This window comes from Gobius niger, assembly GCF_951799975.1.
Source record: "Gobius niger genome assembly, chromosome: 4".
Taxonomy (NCBI): domain Eukaryota; kingdom Metazoa; phylum Chordata; class Actinopteri; order Gobiiformes; family Gobiidae; genus Gobius; species Gobius niger.
In genome coordinates this window covers 23,820,442-23,832,347 of record NC_136855.1, presented here as the reverse complement: position 1 = coordinate 23,832,347, position 11,906 = coordinate 23,820,442, and the positions used below count along the sequence as shown (strand labels likewise).

The 11,906-nt window shown below is 39.4% G+C and overlaps 1 protein-coding gene across 1 annotated transcript; it reads right to left on the bottom strand.

The window, feature by feature from the left end:
* Positions 1-830: 830 nt before the first annotated feature.
* On the bottom strand, positions 831-9,818 carry crispld2 (cysteine-rich secretory protein LCCL domain containing 2). The gene is made up of 14 exons (XM_079555175.1): positions 9,501-9,818; positions 8,221-8,339; positions 7,555-7,687; positions 6,124-6,239; positions 5,636-5,736; positions 5,374-5,550; positions 5,236-5,296; positions 5,080-5,146; positions 4,859-4,989; positions 4,725-4,768; positions 4,566-4,638; positions 3,586-3,661; positions 2,650-2,780; positions 831-898 (listed from the first exon to the last, which is right to left on the bottom strand). Exons 1-14 carry the CDS (start codon positions 9,759-9,761, stop codon positions 847-849), a joined length of 1,542 nt encoding a protein of 513 aa, XP_079411301.1. The 5' UTR covers positions 9,762-9,818; the 3' UTR covers positions 831-846.
* Positions 9,819-11,906: the final 2,088 nt, after the last annotated feature.

Here is an 11,906-nt window from a genome sequence, read left to right as displayed (position 1 = left end):
GTTTCCAGAACTTGTACAAAACGGTTTCCCTTACAAGACCCATTGGTTAGCATTAGCTGCAGGACTGAGGTAGGATGAAAAAAAAGACACACAAGTTAATACATGTGACATGTAGTAATAGGATAAAAAGTCAATAACTGGTTGTAGCTCTGGTGTTTTAAATGTTGTGTAATGCTTGATATATTTTGATACTTTGCATATACCATATATACAGTAAATAAAGTTCTTCCACAAAATGACAAAATGTATGAACAGCCGCTATGGATTTGTAAAATGTATTTTAAGTGCAAAACTGTCAAAATGTTAAACAATAGAGGACAAAAAAAAGAAAAGCAAAAACATGACAACAAAAAATAGACAATTATGTACCATTGGTGATCTGTAGTTGTATTAAACATTTATCCACCACATCTTCACATTAAACACCATCTACATTATCTTACAGCAGCCCGCTGCCTTCATGCACCTTCAATAACATTTATCCTGAATTATAAATACTTTTAAAAATGGGAATAGCAAAAGGATTTGGGCAAGCACAAACACAAACAACCATCAAAACAAATTAATACTAAAAGTATTTATAATATCTGTACAATGGTTAAATACAGTGTAACCGGTATACATTCCTTTAAATGATGTAAATTTGATCATCAGACATGTAAACATATACTTAAAACATTAGCTGTTAACACATACCAATTTACAACATCTGCACCCCCAAGTAATTCACTAGAAATGTAGTTTCATAAGGTGCACTAGATGAAACTGTATGGGCCTCTTCAAAAAAACAAAAAAAACAAAAACGTTGTCTTGTATTGGCCCATGATTCCAAACTGCAGAGGGGTCTCACTGCCTCACGGTGAACACACGGAAGGACCCTCCCTCTGTGGTGCTTTTGCTGCAAAACACGTGTCAGATACATTACACCTCTACACTAACTTTAGCAAAAATACATTTGCAAATGTAGGCCATAATTGTAATTTGGAAAAGTGTGTTGTCATGGTTGCACATGAAGAAAATATGCACAATGATTTATTAATGTGTCAGTAATAAGATTTGAAAATAGCACTTAAATTAGCTTAGAGTAATTAGTCCGTTCGAAACTCCTGCCATGGTCAATACTGATTAGAGCCAGTGCACTTGGTGCAGCTCACACATAGTGTTCCACAGAGGACAGCACTAAGTGGGTGACAGTAGTTCCATTACTGAGCAATTGGATAGGTCATGATTACTTCCCCAGCAACAGGGGCCTGGCCAAACTGCCCCGAGGTTGCCACAGGCATGACTCAGAGAGTTTCTGCCATTCGAGTGGTCTGAGTTCAGGCTTCTCAGGTCGGCATAGAATTTCATAGAAGTCAGTCTCTTTTGCGTTATCAGCACTCTGCATACTCAGTTTTAAGGCCTGGTTAAAGTAAGAAAAAGATCACATGTGGCAAAAGATAAGCTACACCATTATTCCCAACAGCTCACACAGCAGTATTACCACAAAGGCTTATTTTTCTGAACCCTGTATTGGTCTTCTGACATGTGATTAGTGGCATTTCTGAAGGTGTGGTTGTGGTCCTATATTGTGACCCAGTACGGCGTCCTAGTGGGCTGGATGTAACCAGGATGTGATGAGGCTTTGGTTGAATTAACCAACTGGTAATTCATGACCAACTGCGCATCAGGCCCGGATCTTTGGGGGTGCAAGAGGGTGCATTGCAAACTCATTTTGAAATGTTTCCACCCTCAGTTTTAATGGCATCACAATCACAATGTATTTTAATGGTGAGAAACATTTGCACCCTTTTGAAAAACATTTGCCCCATCAGTCAGTTTGCTCTGGAGCCGGTGCTACTGTGCATACAAGCTCCACATTCAGAATCGCATGACATGTTCTTCAAGGTAGAGTGAAAAGAAGTAGCTTTTACAGAGGCACACAACAATTTTAAGACAATTCCTGACACAAACTAAACTGAGAAAACAAGCCGAATATTGACTCATGTGTGTCTCTCCAGATACTGTAACAAAGGCTGCAGCAGGTGTGTTTTCCTGACAGCCCAGTGCAGTGTCTATGAAGGCCTTTAATCAGCACAACACAAACAGCTGTGTGTGTGGCTGCCAGGGCCCACAGGTGTTCTCCATTATCAGGTCTGATTACACTGGCATCTCTCTGCAGCCTCTGGCCAGGTATGCTCTATATCAGCTCTGACATATTCAAACCGCTAGAGCCATATTTCACCAGCCTTTTGTACAAAAACTGGCTTCATTGTATGACTGTATATAGTGTGTGATGCTTATCAACATCCTCCAGACCACATGGCAACACTTTTTCATATGAAGATGAGAAAAAGTCCGCACAACTAAGTAGCTCTCATCTTCATAGTCTACTTTGGTCCTGCACACTATTAAGATTGTTTGTGCGTGTTTTTCTTTTTTAACACTTTTTCATATGCCAGAAAATAAGGAGATTTCTCTTGGACCAATAAAACAAATATGTTCTTGTTTTCTATTTATAGCTTACATTATTTCTACACATTCTAAGCAGTCAGTTTTAAACCTGCCAAGTAGTTGACCTGAAGGTGACTGAAACATAAAACCCACAAATGAGAATGGCTGAGGTGCAAATGTCCTCTTAAGGAAAAGATAATGAAGCCCAAGCAGTACCTTTCAGACTGGATGCCGTTTTTCAAAACGCCAATATAATTCTTTCTTTTATCTAGTGGCAGGATGTCTACCAAACCCCCATCTGGCCGGATCACCCCTGCGTGAATGGCTGCCTTACAAATACTTGAGTTCTGGGGAGAGAAAAGAAATAAAGATGAGACACTTTTGAGATACTTGTTTATAGGAGTAAGTGTGTGTTCACACATGTCTATACACAGGCAGTTGTTCCATTGTTTGAGCCAATAGTCTGTCTTCAGCTCAGACCATTATGTCTTATCGACAGGCTGGAGTAGTCAGACATTTTTCATGCATACAGACATCACACTGTCCATTCCTCTTCCAACAAAAGCTAATCAGACAGGATATGCACAGGCAGAATAAAGAAACATGCTATATCAAAGATTAGATTGGCTTTCTGTCGGAGTTTCTACCAGAGCATTTCAGGACAGAGGAGTCTTCTCTATAAGTTCATGTGAGAATGTTTTTAGATTCATCAAGGTCCATTTATCCAAAGATTGCCAGTTTAATCCCTCCTCAGACAGACTGGTGCATGCTGTTGTTGGGTCCATGAGCAAGAATGTGTTTACATGGATGTGTTAATTACATTATCCAACATACAAAACGTCAAAATAGAAGACAACCGTGATGGCTATTACCTTAAATAATTGAGTCTCACAAAACTAATGATGCACAACCTATTCTTGGAGAACATCCTTATGTGGTCCCTCTGAGACGGATGAGACTCACCACTTTCCAAGAGCCTAACAGTAAACTTAAGGAAACACATTCCTGGTTGTCCCTGTTTTACTTTATGATGACTCCCACTCTCCATGGAGTAAATTCATTACTCAGTGACTTTCCATAACTGTCAGGCCACTGTCTGCAAGGATAATTTAATTTGATAGGACAACAAACTCACTTTGAAACTCTACTTACATCTGCATAAATAGTGTTCCCAATCACCGGTGACCAGTAGGAAGGCTGGTTCTTGCATTCAGCCGGACAGGAAATTCTAATGGAAGACATTTGCATTTGCAAGTAATTATTGTAACGATCAGCAAGTTACTTTAAAATTTTATTATATTCTATATCAGTAGCTACAGTGTTAAAAAATGTAGCTTACTTTTGACAAAATATCAACTGAAAATAGTAATAAAGCCACAGAGCAAAACTGCAGTTAAAGATTTCCTTTTCCTTCTCTTTCCCCCATTCTCTCTCTCCTCAACCAACTCCAGTCTGGCTTTACCCAAATCTAAAATTTTCTCGAAAAAAGTGTTAAAATAGCAACAAAAATGAGACGAAAACAAGGATGAAAATGCAACAAAAGAGCGACGAAAATGCCACATGAGAGCAATAGAAAAGAGACAAAAACGTGACAAAAACATGACTAAAAAGTGATGCAAATGCAACAAAAAAGCCACAAAAAAGGGACAGAAAAGGGACAAAAAGTGATGAAAATGTGGCAAAAAAAAAAGATTGTGACGAAAACACAACAAAAAGCAATGGGAGAAAATTTACAAAAAGTAACAGGAAAAGATCAGTTTAGTTGAGTTTTGTAGGTCTTAGCTTTCAAATGAGGCGTTCCACTGGCCTACAGTTTGTAACCTTTTAGTTTTGAGTAAAGCTGAACTGGAGAAAACACACTTGGTGAAGGACACGCAACTGCAGATCTTATACACCAGCATCCAACTTGATTTGCTTTATTTGGGTTGAGTTGGGCATTTGTTCTGTTCATACATCAGTACAAACCATTTAAATGCACTTGTAACTTGAGTTACTTAAATTGTAATGAATAATATTATTTACCGTATTTAGTTGAAGTAATGTGTTATATTCCTTAGTTACTGAAAAAAGTAACATATTTTTGTAGCTCATTGGTAACGACTGATCCAGAGAAAATCAATTTAAGAACTCACCTTGGACAATGAGAGTTTGGCTTTTTGTAAGGGCAGATTTCAGCCACAGTTGTATAACAGTCTGCAGACAGTTCTGACAAATAAAAAGGAAACATATTTTTTTTTAGAATTTACGATATCTGAGGCTTTGAATGATTGAAACATGTTATGTTGTTTCACCTTGTACTTTAGCCACCACAAATGCATTACCAGGTTTATATTTACTGTAAAATATCCAGAACAAAATAATTGATAAAAAAAAAAAGCATTCAATAGAAATACTGTAAATTATTGTAAATCATTGTAAGATGTACCTGAATGTCTCTACACCATTTTTTGTTGATTTTACAAAGAATGGAAATTTGTCCATTCTTGTTACGTCAATTAAGCCTCCATTGTTGTCAATGACACCAAAATTAAGAGCCGCTCTGCAGATGCTTGATTGCTAAGACATTAAGAAGGTTTATTAATATACAACAGCAGCCACAGTAAAGCCTGTAAAAGGTTTTTACAGGATATTGTTTATCAGACTCACCACATCATAAAAAAGAGTGCCATAAACCTTTCCCTTTTTATTGAGGCAGTTAGCTGGGCATTTGAATCTGCATAGTAAAATGAAGTTTTATACATTAGCTGCTATAACCAGGTATAAATATTTGGACATTGCTGATGCTGAAGAGAAATACCTTACCTATTACAGGTGACTCCTCTGCACTTGTCTCGTAGTTTAGTCTCACATTTGATATTGTGCGCTGCAAGAGAAACACACGAATAATGACTACCATAGCATTGCGGATGCTGTATGTTCTGTATGTAAGTGCTCTTATACCCAGGAAGTTGTTGCCGGGAGTCGTAGATACTGGTGTCTTGGGATGGGAGGACCCAGATGCAGGTTTCTTCACTGGAGGTTTGGGTTTTACAGTGGGTTTAGGTGTTGTTCGAGGAGGAAGAGGAACCTCTGGCTTCTCTACTTCATTCATATCTTCTGTTTCAGAAATTTTTGAATCTTTGCAGCACAAAGACACTGATGTTAACTGCGTGGAAACATTAACATGTAGGATGACTCATGACAACCACGTGTGTTTGCTCACCTTTGTAGCACAGGTTGTTCCGACATCCCCCTCCGTAGCTGGGGGGACACTGAGAGCACGGGCGCCCGTGTTTGTAGGGTGCCTCTCCGATCCAGTTGCCTCTATTAGAGTTAAACAATGGACGGTTTGACATAGTGGAAATGAATCATGAGTCAGGCATGGTTGGCCTCAAGGACTTGTAATTACTTCAGTACGCTTATGTCCAGGGTCAGTGGTTATAACAGCCATTAGACTCACAAACGAACAAAAGTAGGCCTTGTTGACTCCTTGTACCATACACTTATGTAAATATTATTTTGATTTTGGTTTATCATTATATTTCTATTTTGACTTCTTCAGGAATTTTAGTGGGCCCGATATATTTAACAAATGTGACCGCAGATTTGTAGACCACATACACGAAAAAACACAATTTCAAATAGAGAACAATGTAAAGTATTGCCAGTTTATATTTATAAAAACGAAATGAAAAAGGGTATTAATCTTACTTTGGGGAATAGTTGCACACAAGATAAACCGCATTCTCCCAGATTTCTCCCCACACGTTCATTTGTGGACACACGTGAACAGCACAGCCCACACGACTGGTGGTTCCCCAGACCAACTGTAAAAAGAAACAATGGTATGTTACCAAAAAAACAATTAAGGCAAGACAAGCTCAACTAAAACTTGATTTACAAAGCGTTTGCAAACATGCAAATAGTGGTACAAAAAGCAGCTACAGATTTGTGTTCCTTATAAACGCTAAAAGGCTACAGCACAAACTTAATAATATGAACAGTTTCTGATGTTCTGGTGCATCATGATGTTTTGAGTATGTTCCAATGGGATGAAGCCCCAGGAATGACCTATAACAAACTGGAGGGGAACAACTTGGGATCCCTCCCATAAGAGATGCACTTTTTCCCCCACAGCTGTCTAGAGTTCAGTAAAATTCATACAACTAAAAACCAGTGCCACTTGTTCTAATACTTGTTTTTTGCTTTTTTATCCAAACTGAGAACTGCAGCCTCCCTTGTGAGGAATTTTATGGTGTAATGTTGCTGGAAGTCTTGAGTCAGCACACAAGCAGATACGTGCAGTGATATCTGATGGTCAATGGCAATGTTGGAAATTATTGGGTGCCTTTTGATTTTTTATGTAACAGGAAAACATTGCTTAGTTCTGGCATAGAGACGTCTTTGCACCGACTTTAAAAGAATCCAGGTCAGCAGCAAGACTGGTGGTGCGTCTGAAAATGACTGCCAGATGGCAGTGATCGGATTACAGGTTGACGGGCAAAAAGAGGAGACTCAGTGTTTAGGTAAATCCATCCAAGATTTACAAAGGAAGTCATTTCTCTTTTCATGTAGAACAATATTCAATCCTAATTTCTATGTTGCTATATTATCTTTTTACTCTCCCATTCACCTGTATCAAGCTCGACCATGAACCCTTTCCCCTCCAAAGTATTACAATGAGTAACCAGAGATAGATAATTATTAGTTACCAACAATTTACCTAAATGTGTTTCTTTTCAAGTAGTTTTCAACAGTAAGTCAGCACTGTCACATAGTTTCTAGTTCAGCAAAAACAATGTCCTAATATCCTAACATTATGTATCTGCCAACAGCAGATCCACTACAGCAGGTCTACAACAGTCGTCCCAGTGCCAACTGCTGTTTGGAAGATCAAGTAACAACAGAATGACACATAACATCTACACATTTTTTTATCATATTAATTCAATTATAGACTCAGCAATCAAGAGTTTAAAGCACGATGGAGGCCATTCACCTATACTATCCATAGTAATGTTATTTAAGATTTTACAACAATACAAATTGAGGCAAAATGCTTTTATAACTTTGGTTTCAGCCTTCTCCAATGAACAATATAACTCGAGCTGAAGTAAGGTATTATGGTAATATATTGCTCACCTGAGTGTAGTGGGTGCACATGGGACCAGAGCAGCGATCTGGACACCAGGGGTTGCATTCATGAGGGTACGGATAGGTGTAATCCTTTACTTCATCATACCAGGCCTGAACATGGAAGGCTGGAGGCCGATATCTGTCGACAAACTCAAGCTTTAGTCTGTTATCAGACATTGTTTATCACCACAACCTAGTATTAAAGTAAGTAAGCCAGGCATTGTCTCCAATGTCTGCAGAAGAAATCAAAAATGAAATTGTACTAGGAAATGTAAACCTGTTAGAGAGCTGTTGGAGCCATTCGTATAAACATATCTTTATACGGTGCTGAACAGAGCTGAGTGGTTAGATAGAGAGCACAAGAGTGGGGAAATGTCTTCGCATCATGCTTGTTGGCAGAGGAGTAAAAAATAGGGTCTGCGAGCAAGAAACAAGGCTAGAAACACAAGTAGTATCGAAGTACAATGTAGCAGTTACATGCTCTCATAAACGACAGACTAAATCCCACATTATTTTTTACTCATCTCATTAAGTCATTGAACAATTTGTGGTGATATTTTGATTGAATATAAATATAAATGTTCTAACATTTGTATTCGATACACCTTCATCCCTATGTTTGTTGCAAACAAAACTAAAGCCATTACATGGAGTAAAATCCATCCATCTTACCGGCCCCAGTGGACCCCGAGGTTTTGTCCAATAGATTTGAGCAGGTCGTGAGGTCCATGGTCCCACTGACACTGTTCTGCCCAATGTGTGGCTGAGCGTTCCAACTCCTCATCCCACACCTGCAACATTAACAGCAGTATTTCATCATGTCTCCATTGTAGGCTTTTAACTGGTTATTATTCTTTGTATTGGTTTACAAAAATTGCAAATTCTAACCACAACCTGCTCAGGTGCTTGTTTTACATTTCCTTCCCTCACAGCGAGGCAACACTGGCTTTAAACGAATGAGTATCACATTAACTTTCAACGCCGACATCCAAGCAGGATAGCTGGTCCCTGGCCTTATTCCACAACAAATCTCCAGCAATCACTGCTAAATTATCCACATTTCCTGCTTTTTTTAGTGCAGTGGTGAGGAGCTGGGAAGGCAGAGAAGACACCTGACTCCCACTCTAGCCGAACATCCACCTCGGTAAATTTCCAGCCGTTTTGGTGGCTAGTTACAAGCCCTAGACAACACCGCAAATACACACACGGGCTGTTCTCAGAAATGTGGAATCTGAAACCAGCACTAAGGAAACCCTTGGATCACACTGCAGAGATGGGTAGAAGAGTGAAAAATATATACTGGCATTCCCCAACAATTAGTATGACCAAATGAACACTAATATGCCACAACTTTTTTCCCCTTGACCCCTCTTCTTATACGTCTGGCTTTATACTTTTGGCTCCTAGCACTGTTTGCAGGTTGAACAGAGTCAGCATTTTCATCCACGTTGTAAAAGAGCTGCACAGTGGGCTGCCAGTAGTTTACCAAAGTGACTACATGTTTCCAGGCGAGAGAAAGGCCTTTAAAAGCCTGCCTCTTGTAAGCCAAATAAACCTTGAATTTTAATCATCACCCTCAATTTTCAGCTTAATGTTGCTGACACACAAACCTTTTTGTGCTTTAAGGGAAAAAGCTACAATTACTTTATGTTACATCTACTGTACACGTTCTAAAGCCACACGTTTAATAATGATGAGAATACTGCATTTATGATAATATCTTTGTGATTTCTGGGTCTATGCGTATTTCTTCTGTCAGCAGGAATCAACTACAAAGGGAAATTACTTAGTAAGCTGGTGGTTATTCAAACACATGGGTATGATAGCTGTCAAATGAAAGGCCTTAATGTTTGTTTGGAAGAAAATCTATTTGGAGATTTATTTGTATTATTTTTCTTAAACGGTCAATCATGGGAGTGAGGTGAGGTGTGTGAGGTGCTGGTTTGTCTCACCATGTACTCCATGTTGGATGCTGTGGGGTAGACGCCGCTCCTCAGCTTGTTGTGGAGCTGGATGATCTCTTCCCGGTCAGACCAGCGGATGGCTCGTCTTGTCCGGTTACCAGATGCGTGGTTGATGCTGCTACCTTGATGCTGTGCCTCCTCCTCATAGCGACTCAACAGGGCTCTCAGCTCCTTCGAGTCAGGCAGGAAGACGGAGGCACACTCCTCAACAGACAACATGAGCAGCGAGATAAGGACAACAAGTGCCATACCTCTGGAGGTCAGTGTGACACTGGGATTGAGAATATGGTAGCTCTTTTGAATGTTGTTCCTATTGGCAGAAAAGAAAAGTATGAAATAGTTTGTGTGCTGTTACAGCCAAAATACAGTAACTCTTGTATATCAAGCAACTTCCTAAACCAAAACTTTAAAGCTCAGAACACTTGTCATGACATCAGTTTTTATGTAAATTATGTTGTGTGTCCATATCATACTACAGTAATAAAATATCATGGCTGGCTTGGATAATGAGTATCATTGTCTCCCTTTCTAGTCAACGTCACTAATTTTTGTTTGAATGGAGAAATGCACGAGTTCAGATCAGGTTGACAGTGCTCCCTTAGTTGAACCCTCTCTGAGTAAAGTACTGCTCTGCTGACAGACACATCCAAAAGCAATATTGGGAGACTGGGTCGCTGCAACCAGCACTTCTATGCATGGAAATATTTGGAGGGAAAAGTCTAGAAAGCCTCAACAGTCACAAGAAGAAAACCAGGACAATTGAACAAATTTAAGCATTGTGTAGTGTTTTTCTTTCACTTGAATCCTGTTGCTTCTCTCTTACTCGCAGGCTGGGCAGGCAGGGTCTGAGGTCTGGCAGTGGTGTTGTGTCAACATGCTGTGCCAGCTCTAGGCCCTTGGACCACAAGTGGGCAGCCGGTGCAACCACACCCTTCAAACTCTCCCTTTAGCCCCTTTTTCACACTGAATCTCGACCAACCTCTCATGTGCGCCCTTCTCATTGCTCTCATGAATTTTATACCAGAGTGACAAACTCAGCATGAGCCATACATGTATTGATGGGAATCCAGACACAGCAATCTGATAAAAAAGAACCTGACCTTTTGCCTCAGGGCACAGTAAATACAGTATCTCTTGCTGTATTAGGCATATTCTTTGACTATGGCTCAATATGAGTATGTCCTGAGATAATAGGGACCAACCTAATTTTAAGTAAAAGATCATTAGTAACAGTTTACAGCGGACAAGTTTACCCTAACTGTAATTGTAGATTAAATCACTTATAATAGTTTAATTCAAAATGCTATTTAACACGTTCACTTGTAGACAAGAGAGGCTCACCTCAGGATGCTAATATCCAAAACTTGACAGTTTCGCAGAACTTTCCCGGTTGGAGCAGCAGATCCTCGGCTGCAGCTTGTTGGCGCTGTCCCTCAAGCCAAATAAAAACTGCAAACTCCGAGCGCGCACTGAGCCTTATATAGAGAGGGAGACACCTCTTACCACGTCTCCTCCACGCTCCCCCCACAAGCTGCAGCTCGCTCTCCGAGACAGCTGTATGTACAGGCTGGTCCGGCCGCACAATAACGAGCCGCTTACTGTCGGGGAGGAAAGTGCATCACTAAATCAATGTGCGTCAAGATAAGGATAAAAATCAATTTAGAGAATTGGGCTTTGGGTTTGTGCGTGATTTTAAAGGACTAAATTAGCACCGGGGCATGTTCTGTAGTTAGTTCTGTAGACTTGAAACTGGTTCAAGCACGAACTTGTTTGTTTGAATTATATTGGGACTGGATCCAGAGGCGGGTCGTTACATTTACTCACATTACATTTGAGGCAAATGCCTCTTAAAAAGAGATGACGTCTCGTGCACCTGTTCAGTAGAATTATTTTAGTTTTTCTGCATTTTCATACCATTTTCTGGGAATTTTCTTTGTAAATATCACGATTTCCATATGAATTTATGTTTTGTTTCACACAATTTATGGCGTTATTGAAAATAAATCAGACCTTTTCGCTCAGTTAGCTACTCAGTACTCAAGTAGCCTACATTTTTCTCCAAATACCTTTTTACTCTTACTTGAGTAGGCTAATTGTTTAGGTCATACTTTTTACTTAAAATTATTTCAAAGTAACGTTACTCTTACTTGAGTAAATATTTTGGCTCTAATATTAACATAACCACCTCTGTGGAGATCTCACCCATTATAATAGACTATAAAGCCTGCCCTAACCCATCAACATTATGTATTAAAAATTATAAATTGATGTGAGTTAACATATTACAAAAGTAATGAGTTAATAAAAAATAAAAAAAATTCAGTAGTCTAAGAAATATAACATAGGCCTATTACTTAGCAACACAAAATACGGGAATAGCCTATTAGTCATTAC

Bases quoted from the DNA above. Each gene is read 5' to 3' on its own strand.
- crispld2 (XM_079555175.1), bottom strand. From the start codon at position 9,761: ATGGCACTTGTTGTCCTTATCTCGCTGCTCATGTTGTCTGTTGAGGAG. The intron at 7,688-8,220 runs GTAAGATGGATG...GTTTGTCGACAG, and splicing joins CTCGGGGTCCACTGGGGCCG to ATATCGGCCTCCAGCCTTCC. The intron at 4,990-5,079 runs GTGAGTCTGATA...TTAATGTCTTAG, and splicing joins GCACTCTTTTTTATGATGTG to CAATCAAGCATCTGCAGAGC.